Source organism: Hirundo rustica, chromosome 6 (assembly GCF_015227805.2).
Source record: "Hirundo rustica isolate bHirRus1 chromosome 6, bHirRus1.pri.v3, whole genome shotgun sequence".
Classification (NCBI taxonomy): domain Eukaryota; kingdom Metazoa; phylum Chordata; class Aves; order Passeriformes; family Hirundinidae; genus Hirundo; species Hirundo rustica.
In genome coordinates, this window is record NC_053455.1 from 45652571 (window position 1) to 45676592 (window position 24022).

A 24022-nucleotide genomic window follows, 5' to 3' on the forward strand; every position below is an offset into this window, starting at 1 on the left:
GGGGGAGTTTCGAGCGCGGGGCGGGGCTCACCTGGCGGGGGCGGCGCTCACCTGGCGGGGCGGGGCCGGCGGGGCGGGGCTGAGGCCGGCGCTGCTCCGCGCTGCGGAGCGGAGCGGTCGCTGCCGCCGCCGCCCAGGAGAGGAGCCGGAGCCGCAGCTGCGCTGCCGTGGCCGGGCCGGCGGCAGGTGAGTGCGCACGGGCGCTGTGGGGCCGGGCCGGGCCTCCTGGGCAGCGGCAGCCGCCGCTTTGCAGCGCCGGGCGCGGCCCTGCCCTGCCGCAGCCGGGCCGGTGCCGCCGGGAGCGGAGCGGCCCCGAGCAGGGGGGCTGCGGCTGAGGCGGGGCCGCCGGCCCCGGGTGTCCGCGGAGAGAGCCGTCCCCGGGGCAGCCGGCGCCTCGCCCGCCTGGCAGGGCCCACCGGGGCGGGGGACAGCCCCACGGGGCGGCAAAGTGGGGCAGGGGCGGCGAGGAGCCGGCTTGGGGCAGGGCGCCGCAGTAACCCCGGATCCCCTAAGGAGGGCCCGGGCTGGGGTGACGGCAAGCGGCGTCCGGCGCTGGTGAGACCCCGAGCCCGGCAACCTGCCCGGTGCCGCCCCGATCGGTGGAGCAGCGGGTGGCTTTGCGTCCCACCTGCCCGAGGCAGTCCCGGCAGCTCCGGCCGCCAGCACGGTGCTCCCAGGCCCCGCTGGCGGAGCGGCACCGCCGCTACCGCTGTCCAGAGCCGCCGGCGGAGCAGCCCCGGCGGCCTGGGGGTCTCGGCTGCCCGTGCCAGGAGCCTCCTCCCCTCGCATCCGTGGCGCGAAACCGCCCGTCCTTTCTCCCTTCAGAGACGTCTCCGTCTCCCTGAGGAGAGGGGTTAAATTCCTCGATAAGAGCCAGGCTCCAGCCGCATACTTCTGATGCCTTCCGTGAACTCTGCCGGCAGGTTGGCAGGTTGTTTCGTAACTCCACTTGTGGCCTGCTGCGGGGAGGAGCGGGGGGACGGGACACCAAACTCCTCTCCAGGCTTTTTTTCCCTGCCCTGCAACAGCACTTTGTGAGTGCAGGTTAAAAACCCAAACGTGGGTTCAAGGGTATTGCACGGAGGAAAGGGTCACAGCCGTGCACTTCTCGCTCCGAGTGGCTGCCTCGGGCACAGCCCATGGCACTCCCCTTGGAACGGCTGATTTAGGGAGAAATTAGGCGGAAGCGGGTGAGACGTGGTCGAAAGAGGCCACACGGGAGCCGTGGCTGCTCCCCGCCGAGGCCGGGGCCAGCTCCCCGGGATGCCGGTGCTCAGGGAGCGCTGGCGGGCCCGGGCCCGGGCCCCGCGCTCTGCCGGGACTTGCCGGGCAGGCACCGGGCCCCGGGAGCGTGTGCGAGCACGAATGCCACAGCTCCGCTCTCAAATGGCGGGGCCCTGGCGCCTGGCGGAACGGGGCAGAGGTGCCGCGCACACACCTGTCACCTCGCCCCGAGGGGCAGCTGCACTCCTCGTGAGGCAGGAATTGCAGCTCTGCTTGTGGAGAAGGGAGCAAACCGTGAGCACACGCTCTTATCTGCAGTGGGTAGGAGTGGGAAGCGTTTTCCGAACGCTGCTTGTTTTCCTTATCAGGCAGTGCCGGTGGTGTCTTCTCAGGAAGGAGCTGTGGGGAAGGGGGGATGTTCTTACCTTCTGTTGGTGCCGTTGGAATGCCAGGAATCCTCCCACATCCCAGTTATCTGCTGGGGGAGCCTGAGCACGGTGCCTGGACTCCCTCTCAGCATATTCCTCCCTCTTTAGAGAAACGGCATGGAAATCCAGAAGCTGCCACAAGTGCACACATCTTCTGGAAGCCTTTCTTCCGCCATGTCGTACAAAGTTGTGAGGCTGGGGAGTGCTGCTTGCAGCACCTGCGGGTGCCCAGCGCTCACAGCACTGAGCACTGCAGTTCTCAGGATCCTGCGCTATTTCCTAGCAAGGGCATGCCAGTTTCCCTAAAATATAAAACTCTTTGCAAATGAGTGTGAGAGGGACATGGAAATTAGTTTTACCCAGGTCTTAAAGAGGCAGACCCGAGCAATAATCTGGCAGTGTGTATGTTGTCCACCTCCACAGTGGAGATGTGTCCTCTGGTTGCCTTCACTGTCACCACGTGCTGCAGGGAAATATTGCTTGAGTGCCTCTGCATGGTCCGCACTGGTTCATCCCTGCCATGCTTTTCAGCATCTTTGTGTCCTGTCTCATTCATGTCATCTTCTACAGGAAAAACCTCCAGTGGTGGCTCAGAATTGACCTATATCCATGTTCTGTTGTTTCTCCATGTGCTGGGCAGGGAATGCTTTGGGACCAATTCCAGACAAAGAGTTAATCCTTCCTGGCTGGGAGGCAGTGATCTGTGTGCCAAGGCTTCAGAGCAGTGTTTTTTGGAGTCACGGGAGGTTGGGTGCTGTGGTGAGCTAGGGAGAAATCCAGGTGCTGTTTGACAATGGGTTGCTCTGTGCCCAAGTTTAAATAAAGGCGTGAGGGACACTTTAAGAATCAGTTCTGTGTGTATGCATTGTTTTCAAGAGCATCTTTTTAAAGGATGCTCTTTAATCTGTCCCAACTTGTCTATGCCCTTGTAAAATTGTGTATTTAAATTAATGCTTAAGCATGGCTGCACTGAAGGTTTTTAACAGAATCCTGTTGTTGTAAAGGATTGCTAACATTTTTATGTCCTTCCATTTTTCAGATGCCAGATTCGGGAGCTCCTAAAAGCAGCTGATTATCTGGCTTTTTGTGGGCTGGAGTCAGCATTTTCTTGAGGGTTGGGGTGCTTCCAGCTGCCCCAGGCTAGTTATCTAGAATAACTTGTTGCTTTGAAAAGAAAAGGAGGGCGGGGGGAGCACCTGAAACACTTCTTAACCAAACACATAGGTGGAAACTTCGGGACAATTGAGCCGTGAAGGCTTCTTTTGCTGCTACTTCCTAACCCTGCTACAGCACACAGAACCTGCTGGAGCTCATCATCTCTGGAGCCTCATGCTCAACCCTTCCTGTGTCCCCTCAGGTGCCTCCTGCATGACAGTGGAATGTCACAGTGCTCTCAACAGCCCTTTGGGATCCAGAGCCTGCCATGGGTGTCCTCTGTGGTGTTAGACCTAGCATTGCACTCCTGAGCACAGTGGGGACTTTGGAGGCACCCAGAGCATCCTGCAGGAGAGTAGCTGTGTTGGCGGAGAAGCCCAGTGTGTGGCAGCCTCCCCTTTGCTCCCTGTTATTCCTGCCGGCCTGGGTAAACCATAGGCACCCAGATGATGTAGTGAAGCTGTCTGACAGGGAGAGCACTTGTAGGGTTCTTGCTGGTTTAATGATTCCTGCTGTGAACATTGCTTTCCCCATGAAATGTGAGTGTGCAGCAGGGAGCTGGTCTCTGCCTCTGGATGCTTGCCTGAGGCAGCTGGTGGTGTGCAGCAGGTTGGATAAACACCATAGGCATCTCTAGATAAGAATAAAGATGGGTTGTGTTGGGGGTTTTTTTGTTGTTGGGTTGTTGTTTTTTGGGGTTTTTTGTTGTTGTTGTTTTGTTTTGTTTTTGGAGGCTTTGTGGTTGCTGTTTTCACTTGCCGGTTTTTATTTTCTTTTTCAAGTTCTGGCAATGTTTGGAGGTGTCAGCACTCCTTTCTGCTAGGAGCCAAACATACTTGCAGTGAGAATGCTGGGTGGATCTCTTTCCACATTGTGATCGGTGCTGGCTGGTTCCTGCAACACACACACAGGCACACACACACTCTTCTCTGAGGAACAGCTTAATTGTCAGAAAGCAGCTCATGGTCTCCCTGGGCTCTTGACCAGTATGCCCAGGTCTTTCTTTGATGGTTTGTGCCTGTAGGAAGTTAGGTGTTTCCCAGGCTTGCTCTGAGGTCATCTCTCCTTTCTCTTCTCCCTGCCCTGATTCTTCTGGGATGGCACTTTCTCAGCTTGTCAAGTCCTCGGGATCCCATCCCAAAGGAGTGGCTCTGTGAGGCTTTCCCAGGGTTAACTCAGCCTCGGTACAAGGCCTGTACCACATCATATGTGATCCAAGGTACTCCCACTTGTCCACCATCACTGGGGGGAAAAAATTGTGCCTGCATAGTTGTTTGAGTGTTTTTGTTGTGTTTGGGGTTTTTTGTTTGTTTGTTTGTTTTTTGTTTTTGTGGGTTTTGGTTTTTTTTAAGGCCTTTTCTCTCGCTCTTTCTAGTCTTTTTAAAATCTTGCAAACTCAGCATCGGATGTTGGAAAAGGACATTTGCTCTCCCATTCTGGAAGGGAAGCATCATTGGGACCCAGGAGAGGAGGTGCTAGAAACGGCTTTGAATCTTTGAGGTGCTCCATGCTGAGGACTAGCTGTCCCTCAAAACTCCTTTTCAAGAACTTTTTTGAGTGCTTTAATGCAGTTTGAGGTTTGCCTAGGCTGAGACATTGGATTTGGTTTTGTCCCCTTTGAATTCATTTGCCTTTTTAATGGCCTGCTGGGAGTATAGAGAAGTTGGGCTAGGAAGTTCAAAAGTACGTATTTCCCCAAAGTGACCCCATGTGAGTGTTGGCTGCATGAGGATATAGCGCCTAAAAGCTTCAGGAGAAACAATGTATTTTCACTGTCTCCTGCCCTGTGCTGGCCTACTCCACAGCACACCTTCCTGTCCCAATTTGGTCCTTCAGGTATCATTAAGTGCTGGACCTATGTATGGAGTAGGAGATGGAGCCCTTTGCTGGCATTAAAAGCCCTTCAGCCAAAAGTCCAGCAAGGCAGTTTGGGGGATTAGAGTTGGTCATGCAGCCATGATTTCCATCACTTGCTGTAGGACTGTGATTTGTACCCCTGGATGGGCGTCTCAGATGTACTTGCCTCTCCAGAGATATGCCATGATTTTACTGCTTTCAAGAGCTTATTGTCCCTGGGGGGGTTCAGGCAGTGATTGATAGCACCTCCACCTAATTAGTCATGTGCCAGGTAGTGTGAAAGCAGAGCCTTCGAAAATACCCAAGGGTCTTATCAAAGGTTTCAGCCGGGATTCATTCTGAGTCTCTTGTTTATTTGTCTTTGTGTCTGAGCATATGAGAAAAAGGAGCCTATTCAGCTCTCTGCAATGGGTCATTAAAATCCTTTTTAATCCTACAAAGTTATAAATAAATATCCATGATTGCATGCACCTGCATGTTCATCTGTGCATCCTCTCCTCTGCACACCCAGCAGTGTGCCCTTGACATGTGGCAGCTTTCTGAAGCAGGGTAGGAAATTGCAAGTTATTCTGGAAATGGAGAATAAAATCTGGAAGGTTTGTCCCTGGTTGTGCATTTGCTAATTTGTTAATTACCCTCTCCTGTAGGAGGAGAATTGGAACAGAAAGAGGATTGCTGATGGCTGACACCAGCACTTCTAAAGGAGGCTGGAAGGCAGGTTGGAGGGACAATATTTTTTAGGTCATTTGGCTTTTTTTTATGTCTCTGGTCCTACTTGTAGGACAGCTGCAGAGCCTGAATTTTCCTTTAATCCTATGGGGATGAAATTCTTGATTAGTTTGACAGGAGGCAGGGAGAGTGTCTGTGTCCACTTGCATTATAGGTGGTCAAGGCTCATCTCATGCTCTGGACTGGACGGAGTGAGCATCTCAAGGAAGCTGTGCTTTGAGGGTCCTTTCTGGCTCTTCTGGAGGCATTGGGAGAGAGACCTCACTGGTTGGGTTTTCCCTGTTTTGGACTTGCCCTTGAAGGTAGGGGGAATGGAAGTTCTCCTCTTTGGCTGGGGAAGAGTATTTCTGAGGCTTGAGCAGGCTCTCGCCTCTCAAGATTCCTCCTGTGTTCCGCGTGGTGAGAAATGCAAGCTGTGCTCTGACTTGGGGAATGGACTGTGTTTAATAACAGGGGAATGTTCCCAAATTGCATCGTGCTTTCACTGATGACTGACTGCTGTGGAGGATGAACACAGCAGAAATTCTGGACCTGCTGGCATATGAGTGCCATGGCTGTGTTTGTGTGCATGCTTTGGCAAATACCCCTCAGAGCCTGCCTTTTAGGAGCTGGACTGTGAGTCATCCCCTAAAGGTGATGAACCTAATCTAGATCAGCCAAGAGCCCCAAGATAGCGAGAGCTAGACTCGCCCCTGTACTGGGGGCAAAGCTAGGTCCGTCCTGGAGATGGTATCAGGGTGCACTCAATTGCACAAGAAGAAAAAGAGCATGGCAGTACAAAAGCCTTTGCTCTTTCCCCTCTAATTTATACACCTGATAATTTTGCTTCTCCCCTCTGGGAAGAAACTACGGATTTACTTCCAGCTGCTTTCATGAAGTCACTTTTCACATGTGGGACTGGGGGTGATGGTAATGGTTACAGGAATAGCAGGTGCTGCTAATGGTTCCCTTTGTGTTTAGGGCAGACTTTCCTAGCCAGCCCTGCCAGCTCTCCTCCCATGACAGTCACCATTAGTGCTGCAAGGGAGAAACATGATGCGTGAAGGTGGGAAAGATGATCCTTCCTCTTCCAGGCTGAAATAATGTAATGTGAGTGTGTGCAGTAGGTGGAGGGCTGTTTTTGCTGCTTTTAATTTATAATGAGCTTTTGGTTGGTGGCTCAGCTGTGGGGTGGACGGACTAGTAATCATCCCTAAAATGTCACTGGCTGTGATTCTTGATGTTTTCATATGATTCTCAGTGCTGACCTGCCGTGGCCAAAAATCTTAATCTTGTCTATGAGGGAGAAAAGATTTCCCAGCTTCTTCACGGTGCTGTTTCTGTTTATTCTGTTTCCATGTGGGTCTGAGGCTGTAGCAGACCCAAAAGCTTGGGTTAAAAACCAGAAATCCTGGCAGGTGGAGGTGGCACAGAGTGAGTGTCTTTGACAGCAGTCATGATGTGAGCCTTCCTCCCCTAAATCCCTGCCAAAGGCCGTCAACCTGAGGACCATCTCCATTCTGCATCGCAGCCCTGGGCAGGATTTGTCTCTGGCTGTTCCTGCCCTACACAGCATTGGCCAACCTCCCCAGGCATGTTAGCATGGATCTGTAATTTTTGGGAGGAAGTGGAGCAGAAAATCTCTAAGCCTCTGTTTTTCTCTTGGCGGGGGGTTGCTAGTGTGGTGCTTATGGCTCTCCAGAAATCTGTCTCTTTGGGCAGTTCTTGCAAGATTGCAAGATCCTTGTGTGGGACGTGTCCCCCCTTGGATTGCCAGGGTATTTTGGTGGTGGTCTGTGATTTCTGGCTCAAGTCATGCTTTAGCTCTCAAGCATGCAAATGCCACAAGACATAGTTTTCCTTTGATCTCCTTTAGTGCAAAAAGCCCTTGAAAACAGATGTAACTTTTGCTGATGCCAAGTGTGCATTATGCACTGTAGGATGCCCCCAGCAGAAGCTGCTTGCTATTGAAAGGCAGCAGACACTTGGGGGCTGTTTGTGCTCGGGTCCATCCACACATCTCTGGTAAAAGTGCACCTTCAGGTTAAACTACTGATTTTGGTAATTTGCTGATTTTTAGGGCTTTCTGTCAGGCATAATGTGTCAGAGTGGGGAGTTGGATGGCGGATGATGGGTGAACCGAGGATATGGTGCTATTATGGCCACCCCTAAATAAGCTGCTTGGGTGTGAATTAGAGCCCCATGCCTGCTGCTTCCTTGCTCCTGGGTACTTGTGGCTGCCTTGCGTAAGAGCTGGTGGCTTCCTTGGACCTGGAGGGTGAGAAGTGCTTGCACACCCTCCCTGTGACTCTGGAAGGATGAAGAGCTGCCTCTCTGGGCTGTGACCACTCTGGTAGGACTCGTTTGTCTCCTCTTGAGCTTGTTTAACCCCTGTCAACTCTTTGTGCTTTGTGGAGTAACCTATTTGCTCTCCAGTTTGGACCTCTGTGCGAGCCTCCCACCCGCACTGTGATGGCCCCTGGGCTAAAGGACAGGACGCTGCCTTCTTTGGTAGGTGACCCTCTTGGCTCCCTTGCACCAGGGCATGTGTTCCTTCAGGATCCTGGGGCCAATGTCCCCAGGACAAGCTGGAATGGTGGAAAGGTCAGGCACCGAGAGGCGGGGCTTTGCCCGGTGCGCCCAGCTGCGGTGGCGGTGACCGTGGGTGGTTGCCAGACTCTGCTGCACGGACAGCTTTTTCAGAGATGTGGATGGTCATTGCTGTCCAGCAAGGGAACTGCCGGCCTGGGATGTGGCACGGCGTCAAACCTTGCCATAGCTGATCCCTGCTCAGCGTTCGACCATCCAGCAGTCACCCCCAACCCGGCATTGCCTTCTGTCCTGGGGTGGACACGGCATGGAAAGCCCAGCAGAACTGCTCAGTCTCTAACAGCTCAGCCAAGGGCAGGTGACGTCACTCCAAAAGAGGGCCCCATGGCAGGAGGACACAGCTCATGGATTGGAGGGAAGCTTGGACCATGTCCCATCCCCTCCAACCTGCTGCAGGTGTGTTGGGAGGCTTCAGTTATTTATGGATCTTCTCTGTGTTGGTCACCAGAGTAACAGGGAGGCTTCTGCCCCACCAGAGGTTTCAGTAGGTGGGCAAGTAGCATCTCTCCCCTTTGGTGCAGGAGCTGGGCCCAGTGCTTAGAGCAGGAAGAGACTTGAGGAAGTATTAAATAGCTGCTGGATGTGTCAGTGCAGCAGTTGATTCAGGGCAGTGAGTCACAGCCAGCCTGCCAGCGCCCCAGCACAGAGGATGGCAGCACAGGGACACCCCTCCCCTCCCCACTTGCTGCTTACTCATGTATTGGGTTGGGGTTCTTTTATTGGTGTGTCTGTGCACAGCTGGGATGAGCATGCCCCTGGCACTGGGTAGGAGAGGACCCAGAGGTTCTAAGTAGAAATAAAAGGACTGAGAGTACCCCAGCATTTTCCTGGGCTGCATCCAAAAGGGATTCAAAGCTGCTGGTCCCCATGGACACCTTGGTGCTTCATGGATGGCAGCCTGCTCATCACAGCCTGCTCTCATGTACTAATGCAGTTTATTAACGATGAGTCTTTATGACCCTGCCCACTTTTAATTAGGCCTTCCTGGAAGCCTTCCCTGTGGCGCTGCTCTCCTGCCACCTGGCCCTATACCCAGCTCCCTGCCAGGGGGTGGACATAGTGAGGGAGGTGAGTGAACCTGCAAAAAAGGGTGAAACCTTAGTGCTGGCAGGTTGCCCATCTCAAAACCTTTATGCTGGTCCCAGGTGGTCCTTTTTGGGAGCCATGGTAGTGATGTTTGGGGTGCTTTGGTATTTGGGTTGCAGCAGGCCTTGCTGTTTGATGCAAAATGGGTAGTTTTTTTCTAAAACAGATTTTGATTTTTTTTTTTTTTTAATTATTATCCTTGTGTGTGGCAAAATATAGTAGAAAGACTCTTGCAAAGTGCTTGCAGTCCTTGGCTGGAAGGTGCTGTCTCAGCTTCTGAGAACCCCCATAGGGGACATGGCAGGTGGCCCTACAAATCAGGAGTGGTCCTCACTTCTGTGAGGAGGGTGACTGGCCAATTTTCTATTATTTCACGTCCAGCCTTGGACCTTCAACCCTTGTGAGTCCCAGCAGCCATCAGGATGGCAGTTTGCACGAACAAGATGTGCATCCTCCTGCACATGCAGAAATACTCCTTCATCCCCGCTTCCTTCAGCCTGACAGCTTCAGAGAGGGAAACAGCAGTGCCAAGAATCAAAATAAAGCTGCATGATCTGAGATTTTTAATTTAAAAAATTATTTTTTTTTTTAGTGTCAGCATTTGAAATTCTGACTTTCAATTAGGAAATCTTTTGAAATCATGGTATGAATCATTTCTACCCTCAATTTTAGGACCCATCACATGGGGAAAGGGAACAGAAAATTAGTCATTTTGTTAATCTGCTTCCAATAAAAATTATTTGGTTGTGGGGAGGGGTAAGAATAAAATGAGTGGCCTTTGGGAGCAGCCATCATGTGTCCTGGCACCCACAGCCACCTGCTGGCTCCCCTGGTGCTGTTTTGGGGCAGGGCCTGGCAGCTGCCTGCACTGCTGGTTCGTGATCAAAGCGACCTCCTGGGGCAAGTACAAATAGAGGCAGCTGGAAACCTGCCCTCTGCTGAGAAGAAAAGAATTCTTGCCCAAAAAAAAGCCCATTATTTCTCCTACCTGGTGGTGTAACAAAGGTATCCACTATTAATGCAGAGGAACTCATTAAGAGGGGGGTCTGTTTGCAAGTGGGGCAATGAGACACCCCCAGCTGCTGTGGTTTTGAGTGATGGTAAAGAACTGAGTGGGTTGCAGCAAAGGTGATGCTTGGGGTAAGGTGAATGTTTTTAGGTTTATTTTCTGGTGGGGTTTTAGAGTGTTTGTTTTTAACTAGGGTGATGCTGTCATGGTGGAGTATTGGGGATGAGATGCTGAGTGCAGCCTGAGATGTCCCTCCCAAGCAGGAACTGAGGGTTCGGGGAGCATTGCTGGTCCCCCTCAGATAAGGATGAGCCTTCATCCTGTCAGTTCCCTCGTGAGGCCAGGGATTTGGGGGAAGAGGGGCAGCGAGGCTGGTTTTGAGTGGGAGCTGACCCTCCCCAGAGGGCAGGCAGAGAAGGGAGTAGCCCCCAGCCCTCTCCAAGGGGACACACAACATCCTGGATCTGGCAGCAAGCTGGAGACAAGTCCCCAAACCCCCAGAGGTTACAGCAAGGGATCCCTTGTGCTTGCAAGGATCTAAGGATCCTTGCAATAAAATCCATTGGTTTTGGGGGTGCTGGAGAATGTGGTTGGGGGGTTTCTCTTACATGAGGAGCCAAGCCGGCTGCCTCTCTCCCAGCTTTTTGGCAGCGGTGTGCCGCGTGTTGGGCTGCTGGTAAATGATTGCCCGGAACGCCGGCCGAGGCGGAGCCGGAGATTGGTGCCTGGTTTGAAGCGGGACAGGTGCCGGGGGCCGTGTGCCGGCAGCCATCCTGCTCCCACAGCGCTCGGCAGACGCTGGATTTTGCCAGCAAGGTGAGACTGTCGGGTGCGGCTCAACAAGCTGGGTTATTTTTCTGGTTTATTCTTAAGCTGCTGGCCCCTTACTGGCTCGTGGCACAAGAAGCCGGATTTGAGACTGGCCTGGTCCCTGGCCGGGGAAGAGGGGACGATAGGAAGCGCTCTGTGGGATGTGTTGCACTCCAGTTTTGGTGTTAGGGTGCTGCCGAGGGGAAGCTTGGGGGTGGTGAACAACTGGTTTCAGGGTGAGTTGGGTGGTGCCACAGTGGCACCTGGACTTTGCTCCACGCCAGGGGACACTTGCAGCCTTGAATACACAGGATTGGGGAGTGGTGCCAAAAGTTATATCCTTATACCTTATAGCTTTAAATTTATATCTTGCAAATTTTAATGGTTTGGGGCTTTCAGGGAGGTGGGCCGAACCCGAGGTGTCCTTCAACCCCACCGTTTTCCCCGGTTGCTCAGCCAAGGCAAACATGAGCTCAGCGTTGAGGTATTTGTGACGGCTGCTCTGCGCCCATGCTTTGGAGGTGGGCAGGGAGGTGGCACCAGCAGGAACCCAGCACCTGCGCAGAACGTCCTCACCAAGCCATGACTTCCCTGGTTTCTCCTTGCCTTTCTCACACCGTGATTAAAATTCCTCATCACGGGAGACAGGGGCCTTCAAGCCCTCCCTTTGATTACTCAAGTAGGCAACAAAAAAATAATGGAGAAGTGGAGTTTAACCTAAGGTCAAGCTTTCTCACAGCCTGGCTGCAAACTCGGGATAACTGGAGCAGAGGGAGGGGCTGCAACTAGCCAGGTGAGGCTGGAAAAGCAGTTTGTGACCCCCTGGATGGAGGGCCTGAAAATTTCGTGTATGTTACTCCACCCAGGGCTTTCAGACAAGACGGATACTGTTGAAGCCAGTGTTATAGTGGGGAAGATAGATACATCTTTGCAAAGTGTTTAAAAATAGTGTAAGCTCAAATATTTGAGTTCTTTATTGTGCTTTTTTTTTTTTTTTTTTTTTTTTTTTTTTTTTTTTTTTTTTTTTTTTTTTTTTTTTTTTTTTTTTTTAATTTATGACAGTTGCGGTTGTTGAGCTGCTGGAATAGACAGGAGTTGGGTGTGCCCAGGCTAACAGGTGTTGTTTTGAGGTAGTAGAAACCACTGGATGGGAGTTGAGCTGGGCCCCGGTGTCAGAGCCTGGGCTTTGTCGTGGGTGTTTATGCCTGGCTACCCCTCCCAAACCCTACCTTAGGTCATGCTTTTGTGCAGAAAGAGGCTTTTTTTAAATTTCTTCATCTCTGTCTGATAAATTGAGTTGGATATAAATATGAAAAGATTAAAATGTGTATTATCTGCATCTTCCATCTATATCATTGCAGAAGCGGGCAGCTAGCAGTTCATCTACCATTTCTAATGTTGTTTAGAAAGTCCCCCAGTGCCACTCTGTCAAATTTTCAGTGAAATTGCAGTGAAAGTCCAGGAAACCTATTAAAAATCTGTGTTCACAGCAGAAATAACCTGGGCATCTTTTGAGCGCCACAAAGGCACACAAACCTCATCATTTCCCACCTTGGGAAGATTTGGACCCACTGTCCAGACATGGGAGGAAAAAAAAATTCTTAGCAGGTGAATATCAGTGTTTAATAGCATCAGCAAAAATGTAATCTGTGCACAGGGTGGCAACGAACAAATCCTTGGTCTAGGATTAATCCAACGAGATGGTGATTTAATGGCACCGCTTTTAAAGTATCTTCCTTGTCAGTGGCTTGGGATGGAAACCCGGTTTATTTTCTCCCCACAGGCAGCCTGTCCTGCAATGACCCAGAGCACCTGAGGCCCGGCAGCCGTGGGGATGGAGCTGAAGGTCTGGGTGGATGGGATCCAGAGGGTCGTGTGTGGAGTCTCGGAGCAAACCACCTGCCAAGAAGTGGTCATCGCCCTGGCGCGGGCCATTGGTGAGCCATCTCCATCTGCTGGGGGGATGTCCCATCTGCAGGTTCTGCCTGGGAGAAGGAGTCCTTGGGTGGGTGGAGCCTTGCTCTGCGGTGGTGGGGATGCCCCTGGCACCGCCGGTGGGGCAGCAGCCTCGGCACGCCCCCGCTGGTCTCTGCTTTCCCAATCTGATGTTCTCCCCCCCACCGGCAGGTCAGACGGGCCGCTATGTGCTGGTGCAGAAGCTGCGGGAGAAGGAGCGGCAGCTGCTGCCGCTGGAGTGTCCCCTGGAGTCGCTGGCCAAGTGTGGGCAGTATGCCAACGACGTGCAGTTCATCCTGCGGCGGACGGGCCCCAGCATGGCCGAGCGGCCCTCCTCGGAGGGCGCTCCCCAAGCTCCCGAGAGGACGTTCATCCGGGCCAGCTTGCCCATCAAGCCCAGGCTCGCCGGCATAGATGGACCCCGCTCCAGGGAGCCAAAAAAATCCATGACCTTCAACCTGGGTCCTACAGGCTCCGGCGAGCTGTTCGCCGTGGGCCGATGGAGGCACCAAACACGGGACGGGCTAGACTTGGAGGGTGGTGGTGTTATCCAGCCCTCCAAGGAGGAGCTTTTTAGGAGAGTGCTGCAGCAGCAGGAGCAGCTGCATTCCTTGGAGGCCCACGGGGACACCCTAGAAATGGACCTACGGCTCTGGGAGCGCAGCCGGCTTGCCGGCCAGGAGAATGAGATCCTCTATCTGGAGCAACTGGTGCGGAGGAATGAGACGGAGCTGGGTGAGGAGGAGTTTTGGCAGAGTGAGCTCCGGCTGGAAAAGGAGTGCGAGCGAGAGCGGCAGGAGCGGGTTAGGAGCCTGCGGGCCAGCCTGGAGGAGTACACCCAGAGGATCTACGAGCTGAGTGTCCGGACTGAAGCCCTGCAGGAGGAGATCCAATGGGAGATGGCCGAGAGGGCCAAGAGGGGAAAGGAGATCTCTATGCCCAGCCCCATAGAGCTGGAGGACATGGCCACCAAAATGAAAAGGGACCTGGAGGCCAAGGTCAAGCAAGGCACCCAGCTGGAGTGCAACCTGGCCAGCGTGGAGAAGGCCCTGGAGGAAGCTGAAAAGAACCTGCAGGTAGATAGGACTGGGTTGAGCCACCCCATGGGGGTGATAAGACCTTCAGGAGGGGGTGGGACCAGCTTTCCAGAGACATTAGACCAATGGGTTGAATGGGGTTACTCCAGTAACTTGGGGCTGGGTGCATAGCTCTCAGCAGCAGTGTTCACCACACCACCACTCTTGCCCCACTAGCACAGGGTCCCACACCCACTGCTCTCCATGCAAGCTACATCTGGGCTAATGCTCCTTCTGACTGGTGCACCAGGAGCACAGCATCACTCTGCTCCAGCATAGACAATGGTGCTGGAGCAAGTGGTGCACGTGTGGAGTTGGTAGCATTGGCACAAGGGTTGATGTCTTGGATAAAGGAGTCATACAGGGCATAGGCAGGTCCCCGTGGTGCCTGTGCACAAAGACTTTTAACCATGCAGGGCTTGGGCTCATGGTGGGGGGCTGTGCAGTGTGGAGATGGCAGCTCTGCAGATGAGCTGTGATGGCCCCCCGGTTCTCCTGTTGCAGCCTCCCAGCATCAGGGGTCAAGAGGCTGCGTGATTCCTGCCTTCCACCCACCGTGTCCTCTTCGGTGGAACAAAACGAGGAGGCTTTTATCCAGCCGGGCCTTCCCCAGGCTGTCCATGCTTTCAGCATCTTTCTTTGAGCATCTCATTTGCATTTGGCGTCTCCCAGCACGGCGGCTGCCGTTCCGTGGCTGCTCGCACCCTCTTGTGGAGATGCAGCAAAGCAAGGCTGTTCCCAAACGAGCGCCTTCCTCGTCCTGTTGCCTGGGCACCTCCCTTCCTGCAGGCCCTCAGAGAGGGGCAGCTGAGCCACGGTACCCCTGAGGTCCCCTCTGCTGGCACCGGCAGGGTGAGCCCCAGCAGGGGAGCAGCCCCAGGGGTGATTGCCAGCTGGCTTGGGGCACGGGGGGAACATGCGGCTCACCCTGTTCCCCCCTCGGTGTGTGTTTTGCAGGCCCAGACCCAAGAGCTGGAGGAGTTAAATAAGGAGCTGAGGCAGTGTAATTTGCAGCAGTTTATTCAGCAGACGGGGGCCACGGTGACCGTCCTGCAGGCCAGGTCCGAGGAGGACGCCCAGCCGGAGCCGAGCCCGTGTGAGCTGCCAGCCTACCGGAGAAACGGAGGTCAGCACGCTGGCTCGGCCGCGGGGGCTGCTCCGCGGGACCCCTGCCCGCTCCCTGCCTCCTTCTCCGAGGGGTCAGCCCCAAAGCTGACCGGTTCTCCCCTGGGCACTGAGGTTAGGCAGGTGGGGGTTTGTGTGCTGACATGGCAGTCGCTCACCACTCCAGGGGGTTTCAGAGATTTGTCAGCCCTGGGGCTCCTTCCTCCTCCGTATTGAAGCCTGGGAGCTGCTCACAGACGTGCACAGGAGTCCTACTTTTGGGGCCGAGGTGGCTTCAGGGAGCTTTTCTTTGCAGCCTTGCTCATGTCACCACAGGGCTGCAGCAAAAGGCAGGTGGCTGAAGGCCAGCGTTAGTCCCCGGGGGCTGTGGGCTGGTGGGGACACGCTCTGGCCGCGAATGACCTTTCTGTGTTTGGTGAGGGACGGGTGGTGCACAGGGCCCCATCTGCATCCTCACAGGCATGAGAGGAGGTGGCAGAGGGTTCTCATGGAAAGGGACCTGGTCATTTCCCCTCTGGAGCACCTGGAGCGGGTGACGTGACCGCCCTGCGGCACTGCAGCGGCTGTGCCCAGCGAGCGTGGGAGGCTCGAGCCCTGCCTGAGCCAGATGTTTTTCCCATCCTTTAGGTTTTTCTCCCACCGTTGGTACCGACTCACCTCCCCAGGTCAGCACCAAGCAGCTCCTCGGCCATCCCAGGACCCTGCCGGAGCCCCTGGTGTCCAGCCTGAACCCCGAGGGTGTGTATGTCCAGTGGTGCCCTGGGAGCAAGAGCCAGTCTGCAGAGGATGGGTGGGAAGAGGGGAGAGGCTTTTGCTGCCCAAAATGGGCTGCAGAGAGCAAGCGTGTGCTGGTGGTGGGAGGCCAGAGCTATTTATAGATGCCATTAGGAAGCACAAAGCTCACACTCCGGCAGTCTCTGCTCTGCTGCCAGGGGCTCACACTCTGGCAGCCTGGCTCTCTGCCCTGTCAGGAGCTGTGCAGGATGGTTCTCGTCCCCTCTCCTGCCGCTCTGTATCCCCCAGGGGTTAAGACCTTGCTCAGTTAGGATGGGGAGAACTTGTCTTCTGTCTTTCACAGGAGCTGCTTTTGCTCCATCTTAGTGACCAGTTTCATACGAAAACCCTTTCTACCTCCTGTGACTCTTTTGTCATCTTGCACCTGTTTTTTGGGTGCAGCAAAAGAGAGCTGTGGTAGGGACACCCACCTGCTGAGGTGATGCTGCCCCCACCCTGGCATCCTACTCCCACCCATGCCAGCTTTTCCTCAGCAAAACCCTACTGCCATCCTCCTCGCAGCCGAATGCATCCACCCCCATCCTTCAGGACACTGCAGCAACCGCATTCCCATCTCCTGCTCCAGGCTTTGTGCTCATGTACATCCTGTTTCCTGCTCCCCTTTTTACAAGTGCTCGCCCACCATGGTGGGATCGCTCAGGTGGTTTTTTTCTCTTGTCTTGCAGTTGTATCAACCAGGCAGAGCATCTGGAGGTAGAAGGGCCCAGGCAGTGGAGGATCAATCTTATTGTATAAATTGACTGAGGATCAATCTTCAAAGTGTAACTGTATAAATAAACCATATTATATATATATTTTATATTTTTTTTTACTGCTTTATATTGTGAATGGATGTGGATGGCCAGACAGAATATTTTTACAGACTGTAAAGTAAAACTAGAGACTGATGACGCAAAGCAACCCTCTTCCCCTGAGGACAAAAGCGACTCCCTTCTATATATTTTTTAAGTTTCTATATTGAACAGAAAGCAGCAGTGCACCCATTCTGCATAGCCTCCTCAAGAGACCCATCGTGCATTTGGAAAAGTCCTTGTTCCTTTGACTAGGGGGGTGAAGCTGCGGTGGAGACCTGCGTGGAAGTTCACCTGGATGGAGCAAGTTAACAGATTTTACAGCAACTTGTCACAGCAAGTGAGGCCATGACAAACAGCCTCTCCACTGGTGGCAGGAGAGGCCCAAAAGCAGCTTTAATACAAATTTCTGGCCCCTCTTTTTTATGTATATTATAAGAAACCTGTAGGAGAAACGCACTTTCCGTGGTGCCACGGACCATACTTCAAGGAAGCACACAGCGGGAGCATGTTTTTCTTAAATTCATTTAATCTTTCAACTTATTTTTAAAGTAAAAAATTGCAGAATGAGCCCTTCCCCGGTGGTGGTGTGAGTGGGGAACAGGACCAAAATACTCCTGGTGACATTTCCCTGATATTTTAATTTTTTATTTTTTTTTAACTTGATGGCCAGTAGTTACCATTTTGTTCATTTGTCCCAGTGGATCACCTTGTATCTTAATTGCAAAACCAAAGTGGTTTGGGGAGGGGATGAGTCTGTATGGGAGATCCCCGAGCCTGTTTTCAACGTGTTGTATGCGAAAAACATGGCTGGGGCACAGCGTTCACCGTAAAACCCCTCTGCCCCCATGTGAATGTAAATCCTGTGCGCCGCAGATCCAATTTTCAATAAATCTTTGGGAAAGGATTTGAGCAAAGAGAGTGTGAGCGTGCTGTTGTGGCCAGGGTGAGCCGTGCCTGCTTTGGTGCCTGATGGATGCGTCCAAGCAGTTTGTGCACCCCACAGCTGCCTCTTCCTTTTCCAAGCCATCTCTTTCTATTTGCTGCATTAAAGCTGTGAGTATTTTATAACTGACTGAATCTTACTCACACAGTGCTCTTTCCTTCTTTTTTTTTTTTTTTTTTCCCTCTTTTTTTTTTTTTAATCATGAAGTGCTTTATGACCAGGGGATGCAGCTTGTCTCCGGTGAGATGTGGCCATCTCTGGGATGAAACATGGCAACATTTTAATAATGCACAGCAGCAGCTCGGAGCATTTTAGGACAGGAGGCAAAGGGGGTGGCACTCAGCTGCAGACAGGAGCAGGTAAGGGGAAATTTCCCATTTTCTTCTATGCCCCTTTGTCTGCACCTGGATAACAGCAGCCAGGAATGTCATCTCTTGCTGTCCATCACCATCTCCCCTGAGCTTCTGCTGGGCTCTGGTCCCTGGGGACATCTCCTCTCAAAGCTGGTTTTCAAGGTGCCACCACAGCCCAGCAGGCTGATCAAGTAATATTAAGGATTAAAGTTTGCTTTGTTGGGCGATCCACTGGTACTGCTGTGTCTTAGGTTACGACTGGAGAGCTGCCACACTGGCGTGATGCAGTTTCAAAGTTGCCTTTTTTGAACTGGGGCTTTGAGGGTTTTTGGGGTGGGTTGTTTTTCAAGCTCCCCCTCAGCCTCCTCCTTAAATCATGTACCTCAAGGAAAATTAGTTAAAAGCGTATTTGTTCCATGCACCTGCATTTAGTTTCTGCCCTGCTTGTTTGCTTTTTTGGGGCTTTGTGTCTTCTCTTTTTTTTTGACTCTTGGTTTTAAAGATTCTGCCTTGCTAAGAACTGGGTGGTGGACATTGTGAAGAGCATTTCAATGCTGCTTGGTGGGGGTGGGGGGGAAGCAGGTTTAGAAAACCCACTTGCCTTGGGCATAGCCAGATTTCAGTGTGTTATGGGACATCCTCTGCATGTCCCAGAAAACTGACCTCTGCAGGTTTAAAACTGGATCTTTCTTTTTTGGGGCTGCATTTGTAGCCTTGCCTTCTGCAAAATAAACAGGAATAAAAAGAAAAGGGTCATCACTTCTGGTACTTCCAAATGGGGGCAGAAAATGAATTTGAATGTCTGTGGGGGGATTTTTTTCCCCTCTGTTACACTTATATATTATTTATTGGTTTTGCAGGTTCGGTCATAATTCAGTCATAATCATAAGAGGCCAAACCAGCACCAGTCTTTCCTGGAAGGAGGTGTGGGAGGGCGTAGAAAACAAGGATTTAAAATATAAGTATCACAGCAGATTCGGCCCTTCAGCTGATGGCCCTTGGCTGGCATGCGGGATTTGGAACTGTTGCATGGGTGGGATACACAGTAACTCGCCTGTGTCCCCCACTGAGGTCTGATAACCGGGCATGGGATTAGCGGGAGTGCCCTGATCAGGGGTTAACTGTTCTCAGCTCGAGACTGTGGCTCTTTGCAGATTTTCTTCATTTTGTGTCCTCCAATCCCTCACCCAGCTGCTGCCTAGGCCAGCAGCAGTTTCACGAGGTAATAAATTACTCTGATTAACACCTCTGTCCCTGCTGTGGGGCACGTGGGGGAGAGGTGGTAATCAAACTCATGTGTTAGTTACCTCAGGAGCTCCCCAGCCCAGGGTGACCCATATTCCTGCGGGCTCGGGGGGCCTGCGCTGGCCGGGCGAGCGCGCGGGGCCCCGCCTGTTATTTAACGCGGCGAGGCTCAGTACCCGCTCCCCCTCCTTCCCGCTTTTATCTGCTCTAAAGTCTGTGTCAATAATACATTTCTGCCATTGAATATTTTATTGATGGTTTGACTTTTTCGCTGCTCGTAATTCCCGTTTCAAGGCTGCGTGATTGTTCCTAATTAAAATTTCATGCCCTGGGACAAGCCTTCTTGCTACAGTGGAGATGATGCTGTCCTTTTCTAGGCCACTACAGAGTAGTAGGAAGAAATTACCATTACCCATTGTTATGAGATTAAAACAAAGCAAATAAATTATTGGTTTTGCCCTTAAAAAACCAACCAAAATCGGCGCGTACGGCGCGTACTGGAGAGGGAACTGGCTCGTGGGCAAGGCAGGGATCCAAGCGTGCAGGGTGGCTCGAGGATGCTGTGCCTGGCTGCGCAGGGACTCGTGTCCCCGTGTCCCTCAGGCGCTGTGGGCAGCTTCTTCCTTCCCTGGAGCAGGCAAGAATGGATTTCAGAGCTTCTCTCTCCTCGGATGCTTCTCCTGGCTCGCCCTAATGCCACCCAAAAATCACAAAGCAAATTGTATACCCATTTTTTACTGGTGAGCAGCCCTGCTTTCCTGTTTGTTTTTTGATTTGTTGGTTTTTGGTTTTTTTAATAAATCTGCAGGTTCTGTCAGCACAAGGCACCATTCAGAAGAGTATTTCAGCCACCTCTAGCCTCCCTGGCACCCTTTTCCTGGCTGCGCCACCTGATTTTTTTTTTTTTTTTTAAGTTTTTTTGTTTGGGTTTTTTTTTTAATATTTTATAATAAAAATGGCCCCCCAGCTCCTTGCCCCTCTATCCTGGACTGTCAGCTCCTCACCATTCTCATCAGATGGTGTTGTGGGTGCCAGCACTGCCCCAGGCCAGTGCAGTTTCTTCGGGGCAACACTGCTGCAGACACTTGAACCATCCCCAAGCTGTAGTTACGTATTTGCATGAGTTCCTGAGTGTTTGGGTTTGGATTTTTTTTTTCCCCCTCAGTTTCATCTAGAGTGCTAGAAGCATTTGTACTGCCTCCCAGCCCCTGGATTTGGCAAGCAGCTTTTAAAGCACACACTTCAGCACCAGTTACATAAGGAAAGGTGTGAATGTCTGGAGGAGAAAATGCCTGTTGGTTTTGCTCCCCAAGTGGTGTACAGATGCTCTGCTGCTTGCTCCTGGCTGCACAGTTCCTACCAGCGTAGCTCACTGCAGATGAAGAAGAGCTGTTTGAACTGGCGTGTGTGTCCATGCAGGGAGCATTGTCTGCTCTCCTATGATGATTTTTCTTTCTCCATCTCAGAGTGCAGACTGACTGCATGCTACCTTGCCCTGGAAAAAAGAAAAAAAACCCGAAACCATAAAGCACTAGAGGAGGCTGGGAAATTTTCTTGTTTATGGATGAGCAAGTTTCTCTCCCAATGGAACCTCCTGCCAGCAGAAATCTTTTTTTTTTTTTTTTTTGGATGTATTATATAAGTCCCCACTTGCATTTAACTAACTGACTTCCTCTTAAACAATTCATGTACTCCTTCTGTTCCTCATACGGCAGCTTGCTCCTTCGGTGAGGCTCACCTGACACTGGGACATGTTATGGACAGGACACAACAGGCACTTCTTAGCATGGTGCTTGAAGGGTAAAGCCTGTTCCCTTCCCTCGATAAACAGCTGAAATGAGAACAAAATCTTTGAGGAGCACAAAGAGTCCCTTCAGCTCAACAGGCCTGAAATTCAACATCTTCCCCTCCTGTAGGGTACTTCCTTGCCTCTCACCAAAAATCTCACATGCATGCAACTACTCTTCTAACCAAGCTAAGTGCCATCTTACAAATCTGTTTATTAGCTACTGAAAAACACGAAATCAAGGGACATTGCAGCCCTGGTGTATTTTCTCATCACTCAGGAGCACCCTGGGGCTAGGCCAGGACAGAAGGGCTGATGCTGGGCTTTCTGCTTGAGGGACAACTGTATTGCACCCTTTTGCTCTCCTTTTCAAGCCACCTTCACCGGGCACAGAGACAAAGTAAAAGATGGGAGGAACCAGGCATGCAGTGCAATCAGACACATCACTGAGAAGGCACAGCTTTCCTCTTCACCTGGTCTGAAGCCCTGGATTACAGTAATCAGCACTCAAACACTGGTTTCGTACATTTATTGAAGACTTCAGGTGACAGCGCAGCAGGTCAGTTTTGAATCATGCCACAAGAATGCTAAAAACAGAAATTGAGCTGTACGCTCTCCCCGTACTGGAGACACACACAAAAAAGGCAAAACCAAACAAACTTCACTTCAACCCCTTCCTTTTGCTTACAGGAGCTGAACAGGATGGTTCCATTGGTAGCATGAAGTCGGAGGCATTCCTACCACAGTGCTGCTGATGGGAACTGGGACAGGTCTTGCCGGACGACCTGCGGAGCTGCTTCTGCCGGCGGCATCCCCCGGGGTTAAGTCATCAGCCAGCACAGTGCCAAACGCAGAGCTGTTTATTCAAAGAGAAACAAAGCACCTTCATTTTCAGACACAGGTTTGTCATATGCATGGCCACCATTAAAATGGGGTGGCAGGGGACTGCGGCCTTCTGTTTCAGCTCTCAGACACACTTGTACTGGGGAGGATTTTGCACCAGGCTTCCCTCTCTCCGCGTGGCTACACTGTGCTCCTGCCTGCTCGGGACCAGCAGTGGGAAGATGCTGTAGGTGCAGCTAGGGAAGAAAAAAAGCGATCCGGGGCTGAGACAGCTGTGAACTTGTCTGAGCCCTGCCCCCGCCCCCCCCCAAAAAAGGCCCATTCAGCTTCTGAACAAACATGAAAGCATCTTGGGTAAATTCAGTTGGTTTTCCTATTTTCCCAGAGTGTTTGAGCACTACAGAAACACAGAGCACAGAGAGAGCTGAGGTTTCTGGTGAAGAGCAGATGTTAATCTGTGACCCAAAGACAGAAATGACAAGAGCATGAAAGAGAAATAGGGACAGACAAAACTTCTCAGAGAGACACTTTACCAACAGAGGACCTTGCTCTGCCTTCCTTGCAACTTACTGACCAGAGTACTGCCCATTCCTTCAGATCAAGCCTTTCCAACAGCCCAGGGCTATATGAGAGCAGCCCCAGGAGTAGGGGGAATACCTGAGCCCTTTCAGGGAGCCTCAGGAGCCTGGTGAATCCTAGCTGATTATTAGGTATTTCAGCTGACAATGAAGCTGTGCTGCTCTTCAGAAAATATGCCTAACTATCCAGCTGCTTCACCAGCTGAAACATCACAAGAGATAACTTTGTAGGAGAAGCCATCTGCTTCGTCACTTCCTTAGATTTTAGTGACAGCCACTCTGGGTGGCTGGAAAAGTCCCTGCCTGGCTCGCCTTCCTGTTCCTTGGGGCCATGAAGTCAGAGTCCTCTGCGTGACATCACAGCACATTGGGCAAGGCAGCTCTGCCCAACCAGGGCAAGGCACCAATAGAGCCCTGGCACAAGAAGAAGAAAATAGCGAGCAAAGGTGAAGGGTGGGGGAAAAAAAAAAAAAAAAAACAGCAACAAAAAAGGAAAGTAAGGCTCGTTTCTGCTTTTCCTTCAACAGACTAGAGAGTCTCTCTTTAAATGTGACTCATCCAGGGCAATACGAGGCAGAGTTTCTTCTATTAACACACCCTTGGCAATAGCAGTTCAGTTAGTCACTGACCGGGTATCAAGACGTCACCGGCCGGGATGATGCGTCCCTAACTTGGTACAGAGTCCGCTAGCACTTCTTTACTTTGGAGAAGAGCGAGAGAACAGAGAGGGGGGCACGCCATCCCTCCTGAACAACTTTACCATCAACTATTCGCACCCACATGCCAACACGGCCCGTTCCCTCCATCTCCGCTCCCTCCGGACACACCGAGCCTCGCTGCAGGAAGCGCTCAATCTTTTCGCGCTCCCCTGTGCAAGTGCGGCCCATCCTGGGGCACTCCCGGCAGCGCATCGGGGGTCCGCAGAGCCGAGGACGGGGAACCGCTGGAGGCAGGACAGCGGCGACGGATGGGGGAGCCGGCTCCTTGGCACGCCGCAGTCCCTCACCTGGCTGGCCGAGAGGGCAAGACGGCGTCGAGGCTTCGAGGCGCGGGTCCGGGGAGGCGAGGCGGCCGCACAGTGATGTCCGAGGAGCAGGTTAGCCGCTGTCACACGCACAGTGGAGTCGCCGAGAGCACAATGTGCGTTAGTCAGTGGCTCACCTGCTCCTGGAGGGTGACGGGGGGGCGGCGGGGCCCGCCTGCAGCACGGAGACACCGGGCAGCGCGAAGGATGGGGCGCGGGAGGGGGCAGCCGCGCCGTACCCGGGCTCCGCAGCGCCCGGGGCTGCAGCCCCGCGTTCCCACTCCCGGGCCGGGCTGGCCCATGAGGCTCCGGGGCCGGCGGCCCCCCGCGGCTCCGGAACGGGGGATCCCTCCCCGGCGCGGCCGCCGCTCACCTGCGCTCCCGCCGCCGCCGCCGCCGCCAACTTCTCGCTCTGCCCCGGCCCGGCCCACGCCGCGCGCCGCGGCCCCTCGCCCCGCCCCCCGCGCCTCTCCAGCCAATAGCGGCGCCGCGCGCCGGGCCGCCAGCCCCGCCCCCGCGCCGCTGCAGCCAATGGCGGCTCCGCCACCGCCCACCGACCGCCGCGGCGGGGCGGGGCCTGGCGGGCAGGCGGCCCCCCCCGCCCCCCCGGCGGTGAC

The 24022-nt window shown here is 53.0% G+C and overlaps 1 protein-coding gene and 1 long non-coding RNA gene across 3 annotated transcripts; one reads left to right on the forward strand and one right to left on the reverse strand.

The window, feature by feature from the left end:
• The first annotated feature begins 64 nt into the window (after positions 1-64).
• Positions 65-17547, forward strand: RASSF7 (Ras association domain family member 7). 2 transcript variants are annotated; one of them, XM_040067480.2, is made up of 6 exons: positions 65-186; positions 12671-12824; positions 13015-13919; positions 14877-15045; positions 15672-15782; positions 16505-17547. In XM_040067480.2, exons 2-6 carry the CDS (start codon positions 12722-12724, stop codon positions 16534-16536), a joined length of 1320 nt encoding a protein of 439 aa, XP_039923414.1. In that variant the 5' UTR covers positions 65-186; positions 12671-12721; the 3' UTR covers positions 16537-17547. The 2 variants fall into 2 exon arrangements, with proteins under 2 accessions (XP_039923414.1, XP_058277013.1); XM_058421030.1 differs by lacking the exon at positions 65-186 and adding an exon at positions 905-923.
• A 3928-nt stretch (positions 17548-21475) lies between these two features.
• Positions 21476-23856, reverse strand: LOC120754406 (uncharacterized). The gene is made up of 2 exons (XR_005701419.1): positions 23779-23856; positions 21476-21816 (listed from the first exon to the last, which is right to left on the reverse strand). It is a non-coding gene; the product is annotated as an uncharacterized LOC120754406 (long non-coding RNA).
• Positions 23857-24022: the final 166 nt, after the last annotated feature.

Excerpts from the sequence above, each read along its gene's own strand:
- RASSF7 (XM_040067480.2), top strand. The coding sequence starts at position 12,722 with ATGGAGCTGAAGGTCTGGGTGGATGGGATCCAGAGGGTCGTGTGTGGA. Across the intron at positions 12,825-13,014 it reads CGCCCTGGCGCGGGCCATTG|GTCAGACGGGCCGCTATGTG; the intron begins GTGAGCCATCTC and ends CCCCACCGGCAG. Across the intron at positions 15,783-16,504 it reads GTCCAGCCTGAACCCCGAGG|TTGTATCAACCAGGCAGAGC; the intron begins GTGTGTATGTCC and ends CTTGTCTTGCAG.